The sequence below is a fragment of the Erinaceus europaeus genome, chromosome 1 (assembly GCF_950295315.1).
Source record: "Erinaceus europaeus chromosome 1, mEriEur2.1, whole genome shotgun sequence".
NCBI lineage: Eukaryota > Metazoa > Chordata > Mammalia > Eulipotyphla > Erinaceidae > Erinaceus > Erinaceus europaeus.
In genome coordinates, this window is record NC_080162.1 from 20,599,317 (window position 1) to 20,614,659 (window position 15,343).

Here is a 15,343-nt window from a genome sequence, read left to right on the forward strand (position 1 = left end):
TGTCTCATCCTTGGCTAGAGAGCAGGTGGATCTCTTACGGGGCCTAAAGAAGCCGGGCTCGGGCGGCACGGCAACTTAGCAACGTGCAGCACCTCTGGAAGGCAGCCCCCGTCCCATCCTGCCTGGACCCTAAAACTTCGGCAGCAAAGGGGAACTGCTTGAGGGGAAGAAGCACCACCGCGCGCCGCCAGTCACGTGACGCGCAAGCCCTGTGGGCGGGGCTACCGCCATGGTCCCGCCCCTCCGCCGAGAGGTGGAGCTCCAGGCCCCGCCTCCAAACGGCCCTCCCTCCTCCGGCCTGGCGGGGCGGGGCGAGGAGCCGGGCGGGGCTGGGTGCGGGGGGAGAGGAGAGTAGAGGAGGGGGGCGGAGGAAGGGTCACGTGTGGCCGGCGGCCTGGGCTCACGTGACGGGGCGCCAGGGTGGAGGGAGTCGGGGCTGGGAGTTCTCCTGAAGGGAGAGCGGAGTGCAGTGGGGGGGACGCGGAAGCCGACGATGGTGAGTGAGCGGCGGCGGCGGCCCGCGCTCGCGCCTCCAGCCCTCGCTCCGGGGCGCGCGACGGGACGGTCAACGGCGAGCCGAGCCCGGCGGGAGGGGCGGCGGGTCGGGCGGGTGGGGAGCCTGCTGAGGCCTGTCCGGCCGCCCCGCGGGCTGGGGGAGAGCGGGCGGCGCCTCGTCTTCCCCGTCTCGCCCGAGCACCTGAGCGCGGCGGGCGCCGGTGGCCATGGCGGAGCCTCTGCCGGCCTTCCTCGACCGGTTGTGGGGGACCCGGGCCCCGCCTCTGCTGGGGTTCGCCGCCGCCGCCGCCCCTTCCAAGGTAGCCGAGTCCCCGCCGCCGCCCGGGCGCGCCGGCCCCGCTCCCGTCGCCCCATCTCCCGACTCGCGGGGGTCGCTGGGGAGCTCCCGGCATGTTTCCACCTGCAAGTGGTGACGGCGGCGGCTTCCTGAGCCCTGCGGGCTGGACGTTGACACTTGTAGAGGAGAGGGGGGGGGAGCCAAAGGCGTTTGCAGGGCGGGCGCTGGGGGGCAGCGACCCCTGCGCTCCGCAGACTCTCGCTCCCCCCCCCCCCGCCCCTCGTGGGAACTTGGGGCTGGGGTGTTGCGATGGCCCCGGCGGCAGAGGAAGGAGGGAAATGGGCGCTGCGTCCACGGGGTGCGACGAGGCTCCTCCCGCTCCACCCCCCTCCTCCTCGTGCTTTTCCGTGGGGTCAGCGAGCAAAGTGCCTACACACTTTGGGCAAAAGGCCAAACCAGGTTTCTTCAAAAGTTTCTTTGAATATATGTGAAGTGAGAAATTCTGACGTCCTGGGGCCAGGCGGTGGCGGACCTGGTTGGGCGCCCAGGTTACAGTGGGTTAAGGACCCGGGTTCGAGCCCGGGGGAGGGGGGTGCTCAGCTTTGTGAGTGGCGAAGCAGGGCTGCAGGTGTTTCTCTGGCTTCTTCGCGATTTCTGGCTGTCTCTGTTCAGTAAATAAAGATGATTTAAAAAATTCAAAAAAAAAAAAACCTGATGTTTTCGTTTCTTTTAAAAGTCAAAGCAGTAACCTTGTTCATCCTTAAACTTGGAATTTTTTTTCTTTTTTTCAACAAATATTTGTGTAGAGATTATGAGCAAGATTGAAGAGTGCCCCCCTTCCTTTTAAAGCTTACCATCTAGAGATATTTGAACATTTATTTTTCCGCTGGGGAGATAGCATAGTAGGTTTTGCAAACTTTCTGCCTGAGTTTCCAAGGTCTCAGATGAAGTTCATTGTGACCACCCCCTCCCCCATATCCTCAGAGACTAAAGGTTTTCATTTGGCTTTGCTTCTTTGTTTTATTTCCTCCACATGAGAGAGAACGTTGAGCATTTTCCTTTTACGTAAGTCCTTGTAGTATTTCATATAGGACTGGCTTAGTTGTTTTTTTTTTATTTCTTTATTGGGGGATTAATGGCTTACAATTGACAGTAAAATAACAGTAGTTTGTACATGTGTAACATTTCCCAGTTTTCCATATAACAGTTCAGCCCCCTCTAGGGCCTCCTCTGCCATCATGTTCCAGGACCCGAAAACCTCCCCCGTCACCCCAGAGTCTTTTATTTTGGTGCTATTACTATTGCTATAGTTTAGGGTTAGCGTTCGTTTTAATGAATTCCTTTTTTAAAATCAGAACACTGCTCAACTCTGGCTTCTGATAGTGTGGGGGATTGAACCCGGGATTTCAGAGTCTGAGGTGTGCAAGTCTTTGCGTAACCCCTAAGCTACCTGCCCAGCCCCTTGATCACTGTATTTGCTAGATAAAGTAATCTTGGATGGAAGTGTGTTCAGAACTTTTTTCCTTTTTGCTGAGGCAGGGCTGCAGGGATACTTAATTTCACAGTTGCAGGGTCACCTTACCAGAGAGACACCACAGCCCTGGCACGTCCCCTGGTGTTTGTACACTGTCATGTGCTCCGTGGGACTCCAACCTGGCTGTCATGCACGGCAAGGAAGCACCCTACCCTATGAGCTACCCCCTCCCCCATGTCTCTTATTCAGAACTTTTATTTATTTTTAATTTTTTTTAAAATTTCTTTATTGGGGCATTAAAGTTTTACATTCAACAGTGAATACAGTAGTTTGTACATGCATAACATTTCTCAGTTTCCATATAACAATACAACCCCCACTAGGTCCTCTGTCATCCTTTTTGGACCTGTACTCTCCCCCTCTCACCCACTCCAGAGTCTTTTACTTTGGTGCAATACGCCAGCTCCAGTTCAGGTTCTACTTGTGTTTTCTCTATTCAGAACTTTTAACTGCGTCCTGATAGTCCTTTCTGCATTTAGAGTTTCTGTTGAGAAATTAACCTGATAGTCTCACAAGAGTTCCCTTATAGGAACTTTGTGCCTCTGCTCTGTATCTTTATCTCGGTGATCTCAGGTTTGGATTCATTTTGTTTGAAACTCTTACGAGCTCTCTGGAGAAAGGGTTTATCCCCTTCAATTTGGGGGAAATTCTTGGTTAATAGTTTTTTTCAAGTAAAATTCCTGTCGCCTTCTCTTCTTTGGTATGAATGTTGTTCCTCTATAACTCTCATCATTTTGGTAGTACTTTGCCTTTTTATAAGTGTTCCCCTGTAGTGTATTTTTTAGTTCAAGTACTGACTTCTTTATTTCTCTGATTTCTGTTATGACCTCGTTTATACTTTCGATGCTTCCTGAAGACTAGTCATTATTTGATTGGGCTTGGACTGTCGTAGTTACGAGTGCCTGGCGGAGGCTGTCAGTCACCAGTAGTTTGAGGTCGTAGGTGCACACAGGCGGACAGGGCACAGAGGAGGCAAGCTGCTGTTGTGAATGTAAGGCTTCTCCTGGCTTTGCTTTTGGGGTCTGACAAAGGCAAGTGGCTTCCAGCAAGGCTGCTTCCAGCTGCGGGGGGGCAGTAGGGATGTGGCTCCTGCATCTCCCTTTCACGGCGGGGCTTTTATTGACCATTTCCCACTCTTGTAAACTTGTAGGCAAAAAACTAATAGGATTAGAGTTTTAAGATTTCTGTTCACTCTGCCCTGTTTAAAGGTCCGTATCTTGGGGATCTCTTTCTGGTAGTGACTTATTCTTGGGGGGGGGGGGGGATGTTACCTTTTGTGAGTGTATTTCTCTGTGTCCCGACTGCCTGGTTATTGAATTTTTGTCCCTTGCTGTGGTAGCTTGAGGTTCAAGCTTGTTTCTGTGTGGGGCTTTCCACGTATGCTGTGGCTTTTCTGTTGCAAAGACAAGAGACAAAGCTCATTAGCTTACTTGCTGTTATCCTGCTATCTGAGGACAAAACCCAGCCTTAACACTAGGTGCGCACGCTACACTTTGCTGCTGCACCATTGTTAATTTTCTGGGGAGGGACTAGTTTTACCGGAGGTTCTGGACATTAGCTGATTCCTACTGTGTGTGCATTTATTAGTGCAGTGTGTACTTTATTCAAAATCTGAGTGCTCTCTGCTAAGTGTCACACACTGTCCCGGCTACTATGTCCTCAGTGATGAACAAAGGACAGGCACTATCCTCATGAGACTTGCAGTCAGGCTCTAAGTAAGCACAAACTCTGATAAGGACATGGTATATTTTTAAACTAAATTTTATTACTTATTTTGGATAGAGATTGAGATTGAGAACAGAAGTGGGGAGGGAGAGAGGAGAGAGAGAGAGGCACTGCTTCATCACTCATGAAGCGTCCTCCCTGCAGGAGGTGACTACGGGCTTGAACTGGGTTCTTTGCACCTTGTAATGTGCGCTCAACCAGGTGTACCACCACCCGTCAGTAGGTGAATTTGTGAGGTTTAACTTAGGATAGCCCAGTTTTACTTAAGCATTTAGGGAATATCTCTTTATGGAGATAAGCCAAATTGAGAGTCAAAGGGTGACTTACTATTTAAGGTAGAGGGCCTGTGACAAGGAGGACATTTGAGAAATCTGGATCATTTGAGTTTGATGTAGAATGCATAGAGCCAGATAAGAGTAGGCTACTTATAGCATACAACATGTGTGTATAAAATATTGTGTGTGTGTGGGGGGGCGGTCAGGCTGTAGTGCAGCGGGTGAAGCGCACATGGTGTGAAAGTCAAGGACCAGTGTAAGGATCCCGGTTCGAACCCCCTGCTCCCCACCTGCAAGGGGGTCACTTCACAAGTAGTGAAGCAGGTCTGCAAGTGTCTTTCTCTCCCTCTCTCTGTCTTCTCCTCCCCCATTTCTTTCTGTCCTATCCAACAACAACGACAGCAGTCTCAACAATGATAAAAACAACAAGGGCAACAAAAAGGAAAATAAATAAATTTTTTAATCTTTTTTTAATGTTTTTTTATTTCTTTATTGGGGAATTAATATTTTACATTCAACAGTAAATATAATAGTTTGTACGTGCATAACATTCCCCAGTTTCCCATATAACAATACAACCCCCACTAGGTCCTCTATCATCCTTCATGGACCTGTATTCTCCCCACCCACCCACCCCAGAGTCTTTTACTTGGGGGCAATATGCCAATTCCATTTCAGGTTCTACTTGTGTTTTCTTTTCTGATCTTGTTTTTCAACTTCTGCCTGAGAGTGAGATCATCCCATATTCATCCTTCTGTTTCTAACTTATTTCACTTAACATGAACTTTTCTTTTTTTTTCTTTTATTTAAGAAAGGATTAATTAACAAAACCATAGGGTAGGAGGGGACAACTCCACACAATTCCCACCACCCAATCTCCATATCCCACCCCCTCCCCTGATAGCTTTCCCATTCTCTATCCCTCTGGGAGCATGGACCCAGGGTCATTGTGGGTTGTAGAAGGTGGAAGGTCTGGCTTCTGTAATTGCTTCCCTGATGAACATGGGTGTTGACTGGTCAGTCCATACTCCCAGTCTGCCTCTCTCTTTCCCTAGTAGGGTGGGTCTCTGGGGAAGCGGAGCTCCAGGACACACTGGTGGGGTCTTCAGTCCAGGGAAGCCTGGCCGGCATCCTGATGACATCTGGAACCTGGTGACTGAAAAGAGAGTTAACATACAAAGCCAAACAAATTGTTGAGCAATCATGGACCCAAAACTTTGAATAGTGGAGAGGAAGTGTTAGGGGGATACTCACTGCATACTGTAGTGTACTTCTGCTTTCAGGTATATATTTTGCACTAGTTTATGGATACGTGTGAACATATGCTCTCTCTCACAGAACCTGGTCTATATCTAGGTTTTGGGACTTTGTTAAAAAGTGATCCACCTGGGATGGAATTAGAGAATACTATGAAAGGAAAGGTCTCACCCGAGTAATGAAGCTGAAGGGTTGTCATTCCACACGTGAAGTCTCTGGACACAGTCTGAAGTGAAGCATGTTGAGGTGGCAATCATTGTGTTGATTAGGTTGTGATCGGCAGATGCAATATTATTTGATATGGATTGGGAGAGGCATACGGGAAAGTGGGCCCTATCCAATGGTTCCAGGACTGGGGGAAGTAGAGGCTCTATAGTGGAGATGTGAGGTTCCTGCTGTCTTAGGGTTCAAAAAGACAATCGATAGTTAATGTTATCATCACATTATTTGGTAATTGGGTTAACTTTGAAAAGTCCTTTTGTTAGGGTTTGCTGTACAGTACCCAGTATCTTGTATATAGCTGTGCTATTGGTTGCTTCTGATCTACTTGGTCTAGGCTTTTGAGAGAGTCTGCATATCAATTACACAGCCTATATATTAAACATTTTTAAAAAAAGAAACCTTAAAAAATATATTGGGCTGTTGGAAAAGTCATGATGCATTTTTAAATGGAAAAAAGTCATGACTTTTCTGATGAACCAGTAACATTTAATTTGAATAAACATTACCTTTAAGAGAGTATACAAAAAAGGTGCACAGTTTGAGGAATTTTCACAAAGTGATCATACCTGTGCATCAAATACTCAGACTTTTAAAAATTTGCCTGAACCTCAGAAGCACCCTTTATGCTTTCTTCAAACCACTTCCTGACTTGTAATATTAGAATATACACTGTGTTTTCTGTTTTTGATAGAAGGAGAGAGAGTGAGTGAAGGAGACTGCAACACTGAAGCTTCCTCTAGTATGATGGGGACCTGGGTTCAAAATCTTGGTCTCATGCATGGCAAAGCAACAGACTATCCAGATGAGCTATTTTGTCTACCCTGTACATTGTATTTTTAAAACAGGTGAAATCAGGGGGCTAGGCTATGGCTCACTCAGTAGAGCCGTACACATCTTACAAGGACCCAGGTTCAAGCTCCCAATTCCCATGGGCAGGAGGAAAGCTTCATAAACTGTGAAGTAGTGCTACAGGGATTTCTCTTCTCTCTCTCTCTCTCTCTCTGTCTCCCCCTTCTCTCTTAATTTCTCTGTATCTCTACCCAGTAAATAAGTAAGTTTTATTAAAAATAAGTGAAATCACACACATGTGAGATTCATCCTTTTGTGGCTAGTTGTGTCACACCCCATTGCCCACAGTGTGAATAAAGAATAAGGTTTATGTGTAAGATTTATTTATATGAGCAAGAAAGAGGATGAGAGAAGTGGCATGGGAGGGAGAGGACCAGAGTATTGCTCAGCTCTGGCTTAAGGCCTGGGGATTGAGTCAGGGCCTCTGGGGCCTCAGGAATGCGAGTTGGAATTCTCACAGACTGAACTGTCTCCCTGGCCCATATCCATTCTCTTATTGATTGGCACTCGGATTGTTTCCTATTTGGAACTGTTTTGAATATGGTGCTATGAAAATTTTATTTTTATCTTTTGTTATTGTACATAGGAGTTTCTGTTTGGGGTATATACCTTGGGATATAATTGCTGGGTTATGGGATATATGTATCTTTAAACTTTACCAGGTAATGTTAACTATTGATAATTTTTTAAGTAGTAATTTAACTTATACTTTGACCAGCTCACTGAAAGACTTAAAAAAATACCTGAACGTGAGGTAACTCGAGCATCACTCTGGCATATGTGATGATGGGGCTCAAACTTAGGGCCTCATGCATGCAAGTGCACCACTCTATCCACTGTGCCACCTCTCAGGCCCCAGTAGGGGATTTTTGCCCAGTTTTTAAATTTGGGAATAATAGTGGACTGTCACATTTTAAGATTATAATACACAGTTCCACACCCACCACCAAGTTCTGTGTCTCCACACTCCCACCTCCCAAAGATAACCACCGTAGTTCTCACAAGTCTTAGAGACAGTTTGCTTGCTTCTGTTGTTGTTTTGCAAGTTCATGTGTATCAGTTCTCTAAATGGCACATAAGAGTGAAACAATCGGGAGTCGGGTGGTGGCACAGCGGATTAAGTGCACGTGTCGTGAAGCGCAAGGACCAGCACAAGGATCCCTGTTCGAACCCTGGCTCCCCACCTGCAGGGAAGTTGCTTCACAAGTGGTGAAGCAGGTCTGCAGGTGTCTTTCTCTCCCCCTCTCTGTCTTCCCTTCCTCTCTCCATTTCTCTCTGTCCTATGCAACAACAACATCAGTAACAACAACAGTAATAACTACAATAAAAACAAGGGCAGTGAAAGGGAATAAGTAAATAAATAAATATTAAAAAAAGAGTGAAACAATCTAGCAGTCAGTAAAAGATTTTAAATAGAGAACACTGTAGTCAGACTGTGCCATCCGTCTATCATCTCACTGGTAACTCAGGTTCGTTTGGCTGCTGTGGTGGTGTTCCCTTCCGTCTCCTTCACTGCCCCGTGGGCTTCCCTCCCAAAGCTGCGCACTGCAACAGGACAGTCTTCACCCAGTAGAGACATGCTGGTCTCCAGTCACACTCCCCTGTTCCAAACAAGCTATTAAGATTTTTTTCTTCTAGGGGCTGAGGGGTGGTGCCCCCGGTTGAGTACACGTTACATTGCACAAGGATCTGGGTTTGAGCCCCACCCTGATCCCCACCTGCAGGGGAGATGCTTCACAAGCAGTGAAGCAGGTGTGCAGGTATCTGTCTTTCTCTCTCCCTCTGTCTCCTCCCTTCTCAATTTCTCTCTGTCCTGTCAAATAAGAGGGGGGAAAAAATCCCTTCCCATGGGCTCCATTAAAAGAATATATATATATTTTTTTCAAATTTCTAGTATATATACTAGTGCTTATTGTGATTACCTGTGAAATGGCTGGAATTTTTACCATTTAAATTAGTTTTGTTTGCTTTAGCTTTTTTTTTTTTCTTTTACTATGGTAAAAACATATAAGATGTGGTGTAGGTTCAGTGCACATATTACAGTGCACAAGGTCCCAGGTTTAAGCCCCTGACACACCCTTGCAGGTGGCAAGCTTTCACAAGTGGTGAACTAGGGCTGCAGGTGTCTGTCTCTCTTGCTCTCTGTATCTCCTTCTCTCTCAATTTCTAGCTGTCTTTATCTAATAAATAAATATTTATTTATTTTCAATTATTTATTTATTTATTCCCTTTTGTTGCCCTTGTTGTTTTATTGTTGTAGTTATTATTGTTGTTGTCGTTGTTGGATAGGACAGAGAGAAATGGAGAGAGGGAGGGGAAGACAGAGAGGAGGAGAGAAAGACAGATACCTGCAGACCTGCTTCACCGCCTGTGAAGCGACTCCCCTGCAGGTGGGGAGCCGGGGTTCGAACCGGGATCTTTATGCCGGTCCTTGTGCTTTGCGCCACCTGCGCTTAGCCCACTGCACTACAGCCCGACTCCCAATAAATAAATATTTAAAAAAATAAAAAACGTAAGGTGGATTTGTCTGTTTGACAAGTATTTGAACTTATAGAACAGTATTAACTTTAATTTGTTTGATTTTGATACACAATTTGATATAATTTCTTATCAGTTATAACTCAGGTTTGTAGTTGGACGTAGGTCATTTGAATTTGGCTTAATAAAAATTGTGACTATTTCCCTTTTATTTCAGAGTTTTCTTGGAGGCTTTTTTGGTCCCATTTGTGAGATTGATGTTGTCCTTAATGATGGAGAAACCAGGAAAATGGCAGAAATGAAAACTGAAGATGGCAAAGTGGAAAAACACTATCTTTTCTATGACGGTGAATCTGTTTCAGGAAAGGTAAATCTTGTATTTTAGAAAAGTTACCTGGCTGTAAGATTCTAAAATCAGTCATCAAACTGCTATGTGTTGTCTTAAGTTTGCATGATTTTATAAGAGATGGAAATTTCATTTTTGAAGGTTAGCCATAATCCTTGATTTACTAGAATATTTAAAGGAGAGATTTTTAAACCTGGAAGTACTATAGGGACAGATTAAATTACATGCAAAAATTTGTGAGTTTGTGGCCATGTGCATCTGTTAAACTTCAGGTAGTTCCTCCAATAGGGTTGTGATCCACTCAGTAGTTGTTTCTGATTTAACATAAAGCTGAGTTACACAGATTGGCATAGTTCTCTTGTGTAGTTTTCTAAAACACACTTATTCTTTGTTTCTTATCTCCTTACTGCTGCTATTGTGTCTACTGATCTCATTCCTTGATATTCTGTAGAAGACTTAAGTACATTTGAGATGTGTCTGTGCATTTGTGATACCTTCTCTAAGGCTGCACTTTCACTTTTCCCCCCGTATCAAGTGATCTTTTAAAACAAATTCATCAACTGATTTTTGTGACAGAGATGCCAGAGCACTGCTCAGCTCTGGCATATATGGTGCTGTGTTTGAATCTAGAGCCTCATGCGTGCGACTTCTCTGTTGCACCATTGAACTACCTTCCCATCCCTTAATACGATTATTTTTATACCTTAGGAAATGTGACCAATACTTACCAGCCCGTGATACTGAATATTGGTAAGATAACACATAAAACATTTAAAGTATTTTTTAATTTTTCATCCTCTATCTTTATGAGAAGTAAAAAGAGAGGGAAAGACAGAAGAACCACCAGTGTGCTTCTCTGCTTGCTGCTACCTATCCTACTCCCATGTAGTGTAGGGACTGAAGCCAGCGCTGTGTGCCTGATGAGGCTGAGCTATTTCCTGGCCCCTGGCGTAGTTTTAAGATATGGAACATTTGAGTTCTTACCCCTTGTTTGTCAGAGTAATACATACATGTGTAGACAGTTTGGGATATAAAGTCTTTATCTGTAGTCCCATTGAAATGCACAGAGTGCCTGGGCAGTGGAACAATGGCTAGAGCATTGGATGGAAAAACAAGAGGTTCTGAGTTTAATCCCTGGCATCAGACATGTCAGAGTGACACTGTGGATCTCTGTCTCCCTCTCACCCTCTCACCGTCTCTCTCCCTCATGTCAAGAAATAACCACTTCTTAAAAAATGGGTACAGGGCTAGTGTAATGATAGTACAGGACTTGCATGTGGAAGTTCCCAGATCGGTCCCTGATACCACAGGAGCTGAATGATGGCTCTGGTTTAAAAAAAAAAAAAAATCCAGCTTAATTTTTTTTTTTGTCTTCAGTTCTTATCTTTCTTTTCTTATAATTTATCCATTGAAGAACCTGATTCATTTGCAGTATAGACCTTTGTGGGGACAGGTGGTGGCACACCTGGCTGAACACGCACATTACCGTGCTCAGGGACCCGGGTTCGAGCTCCCAGTCCTCACCTGCAGATGGGAACTTCATGAGCAATGAAGCATTGCTGCGGGTATTTCTCTTCCTCTCCCTTTCTACTTCACTTTCCCCTCTCAATTTCACTATGTGCTAGCCAATAAAAGTTAAAAGAAGAAAAGAAAGAAAGAGAAATAAATAAATAAACAAATGGCCGGGAGCCATGGATTCGTAGCACTGGACTGAGTCCCAGAGAGGAGTCTGACAGCTGCTCAAAGCCGCAGTGTAGAGTGTAGAGTGTAGAGTGCTCTCAGCTTGTGCTCTCTCGGGACAGTTGTCGCTCACAACTTGCAAGTCGGACTAGAGGCTTGATCAGACTCAAATTCGGTTCCTTTGGTTTATTGAAGTCTTTTTAAAAACTTTTATTTATTTTTTAGGTAAGACATCGAGAAATTGAGGGCAGAAGGGGAGATAGAGAGGAAGAGAGACACCTGTGGCGCTGTCACTGCTTTTGAAGCTTCCTGCCTGAAGGTGGGGCGGGGGCCTGAACCTGGGTCCTTGAGTTTGGTAATATGCCCTCAACTGAGTGTGCCACCATTGGGCCCCAAGCTCAGTTCTTTTGGCAAGAATATATGTGATGGTTTGTTTTCCATGAAGAAATACACGATGGGCCAGTGAAATAGCTCACTTGGATAGATGCTGCTTTGTTAATGTGTGTGACCCAGGTTCAAGCCTGGTCTCTCCACATTGAACGAAGCTTGGCACTGTGGTCTTGTTCTCTTTTTATTGGTATAAAGAGAGAGAGAGAGATCCATGGTATATATTTTTTTTTTTTGCAACATGTTGCTAATATTGATTCCTGGCATATCTAGAATTGATTATTGAATATATAATTTATGAGCATTTTTTCAAAAATATTTAAAAGGGAAAAGGAAGCAATCACAGTAGTTATGCATGACCCAGCATTGGTCATGAAGACCAAGGATTTTTTTTTAAAGATTTATTTATGTATTCCCTTTTTGTTGCCCTTGTTTCATTGTTGTAGTTTTTATTGATGTTATTGTTGGATAGGACAGAGAGAAACGGGGAGGGGAGGGGAAGACAGGGTGGGGAGAGAAAGACAGACACCTGCAGACCTGCTTAACCGCCTGTGAAGTGACTCCCCTGCAGGTGGGGAGCTGGTGGCTCGAACTGGGATCCTTGTGTTGGTCCTTGCACTTTGTGCCACGTGCGCTTAACCCGCTGCGCTACCTCCTGACTCTCAGATTTATTTATTAATATGAGGTGGGGGAGGTGAGAGAGAGAGGAGGTAAGAGAGAACTGAACATCATTATGCCACATGCAATGCAGGGGAGATCGAACTTGGGACCTCTTGCTTATCCTTACATCATGCTTATACATTGTACCACCTACTAGGCCACTAGGAGCAAGTTTATTATTATTATTATTTTATTCATTTATTTGTTTTTTATTTATTTCTTTATTGGGGAATTAATGTTTTACATTCAACAGTAAATACAATACTTTGTACATGCATAACATTCTCCAGTTTCCCATTTAACAATACAACCCCCACTATGTCATTTATCATCCTTCATGGACCTGTATTCTTCCCACCCACTCACCCAACCCAGAGTCTTTTACTTTGTTGCAATATGCCAATTCCATTTCAGGTTCGACTTGTGTTTTCTTTTCTAATCTTGTTTTTCAACTTCGGCCTGAGAGTGAGATCATCCCATATTCATCCTTCTGTTTCTGACTTATTTCACTCAACATGATTTTTTCAAGGTCCATCCAAGATCGGCTGAAAACGGTGAAGTCACCATTTTTTACAGCTGAGTAGTATTCCATTGTGTATATATACCACAACTTGCTCAGCCACTCATCTGTTGTTGGACACCTGGGTTGCTTCCAGGTTTTGGCTATTACAAATTGTGCTGCCAAGAACATATGTGTACACAGATCTTTTTGGATGGATGTGTTGAGTTCCTTAGGATCTATCCCCAGGAGAGGAATTGCAAGATCATAGGGTAGGTCCATTTCTAGCCTTCTGAGAGTTCTCCAGACTGTTCTCCACAGAGGTTGGACCAATTGACATTCCCACCAGCAGTGCAGGAGGGTTCCTTTGACCCCACACCCTCTCCAGCATTTGCTGCTGTTCCCTTTTCTGATGTATGACATTCTCACAGGAGTGAAGTGGTATCTCATTGTTGTCTTTATTTGCATTTCTCTGACAGTCAGAGACTTGGAGCATTTTTTCATGTGTTTCTCAGCCTTTTGGATCTCTTCTGTGGTGAATATTCTGTCCAAGTCCTCCCCCCATTTTTGCATGGGGTTATTTGTTGTCTTGTTGTTGAGTCTGGCAAGCTCTTTATATATGTTGGTTATTAAACTCTTATCTGATGTATGGCATGTAAAGATCTTCTCCCATTCTGTGAGGGGTCTCTTGGTTTGGGTAGTGGTTTCTTTTGCTGTGAAGAAGCTTTTTAATTTGATGTAGTCCCATAGGTTTATACTTGCCTTAGTCTTCTTTGTAATTGGATTTGTTTCATTGAAAATGTCTTTAAAATTTATGCAGAAAAGAGTTCTGCCAATATTTTCCTCTAAGTATTTGATAGTTTGTGGTCTCACATCCAAGTCCTTGATCCACTTGGAATTTACTTTTGTATTCGGTGAAATACAGTGGTTCAGTTTCATTCTTCTGCATGTTTCAACCCATTGTTTCCAACACCATTTGTTGAAGAGACTCTGCTTTCCCCATGTAATAATAGTCTGGACCCCTTTGTCAAAGATTAGATGTCCATAGGTGTGAGGAGCGAGTTTTAACATTGCCTGGCAATGGTTTCTAAAGTACCCACATACTATAAAAAGGTCACTTGGGTAGAGTTAGAAGACCCACCCTTGGTCCAGCAGGTGGCACAATGGATAAAGCACAGGATATATATATATAAAACCCAAAGTGCCTCCTCAGATAAATCATCGGCTTGTGGGTATACCATAGGAACACATGGTGGCAGTGGAGGAAGTTTTGGTGCTGTGGTGTCTCTCTCTGTCTCTTTCTTTCTTTCTCTCTCTCTCTCTTTCTTTCTTTCTAAGAAAGTCCATCTGGACACACACACACACACACACACACACACACGAAAGCATGGTGGTCCACACGCCTCTTCCGTGCAGAGCAGGGTTGAGTCTAGACTGTCGAGCATGGTCAGGCAGTGCTTTCCCCACTGAGCTTCCACCTGGACCTCTCAGTATTTTTTTGTGTGACTTCCTTTTCTTTTTCTTTTCCTTTTTTTGCGCAGTTTTGGTTTTGTCTGCTTGTTTTGTTTTTTGTTGATTTTCTTCTCTGCTGACTTTTTTCTTACTGATCTGTAGGCTTTGGTATGTTCTTGAATGTGCTTTTAAACTTTTTTTCTAATAAAGACTTCTTTGTGTACACATAGTAAATGCTTTCTCCCACTTTTTTTGACTTGAATTTGCTATCTTAATGGTGCCTTTTAATGAACAGGAGTTCTTGGTTTTAATTCTAATACACTGCAGATGCTCTGTTTTCTTCTTGTCAGTGCTCTCTGTATTCTGTAAGAGCTCTTCGGGAGCACAGAGGCAGCGCACCGGGCACACGCGCTTGAGGCCCCAGAAGTTCCAGGTTCAACCTGCTACCACCTTATATAAGAGGCGAGCAGTACTCTGACCAGTTTTCCTCTCTCTCTCTCTCCCTCTCATGAGATAAGTAAATAGTTAAAAAATATTTTTCCCTGCCTTATGATCATACAAATAGCCTTTTGAATTAATTAATCAATCAATCAATCATTGTATTTAGAGGGAGATAAGGTGAGAGGGAGAGGGAGAGGAGGCACCAGCTTCCCTTCAGTGTGCTGAGGGCCGGGCTGGAATCTAGGCTTTGCTGCATTAACCTCAGTCAGACAAAACACGCAAGCTCTGGCATCAGCAGCAAAGCCTAATCCTGAGTGTGATGCTGCTTGGAGTTGGGTCTTCAGGTGGCTCTCGTGAACGGATTACTGCCTTTATGCAAAGACCCTAGAGAAACCCCTTGCATGAGCTACTGTGTGAAAGCATGTGGAAATGATGGCTGGCTGTGACCAGAAGTCAAATCACCAGATACCAAATATATGTCTTTTTAAAAAATCTGTGTTTTTAAAATTTATTGATTTTGGATAGGGACACAGAGAAACTGAGAAGGGGCAGATAAGAGAGGCAGAGAGAGACACCTGCATCACTGTTTTACCACTTGTGAAGCTTGCCTGCTGCAGGTGGGGGCCAGGGGGCTTGAACCTGTCTTTGTGCACTGTAATGTGTGCACTCAACCAAGTGTCCCACCAACTGACCCCTCAAATTTACATCTTGAATTTTCCCGACCTCCAGAATTGTGAGCAGTACA

The 15,343-nt window shown here is 44.5% G+C and overlaps 1 protein-coding gene across 4 annotated transcripts in view; it reads left to right on the forward strand.

The window, feature by feature from the left end:
- The first annotated feature begins 394 nt into the window (after positions 1-394).
- VPS26A (VPS26 retromer complex component A) overlaps positions 395-15,343 on the forward strand; it is a 32,743-nt gene continuing 17,794 nt past the window's right edge. Inside the window, exons 1-2 of one of the 4 annotated variants that reach the window (XM_007524155.3) lie at positions 395-496; positions 9,351-9,500. In XM_007524155.3, the coding sequence (XP_007524217.1) occupies positions 494-496; positions 9,351-9,500 (153 nt within the window). In that variant the 5' untranslated portion in view covers positions 395-493. Of the gene's footprint in view, positions 497-674; positions 816-9,350; positions 9,501-10,210; positions 10,230-15,343 lie in introns of those variants that run through there. The other 3 variants (XM_007524154.3, XM_016188589.2, XM_060197031.1) reach the window with 3 other exon arrangements.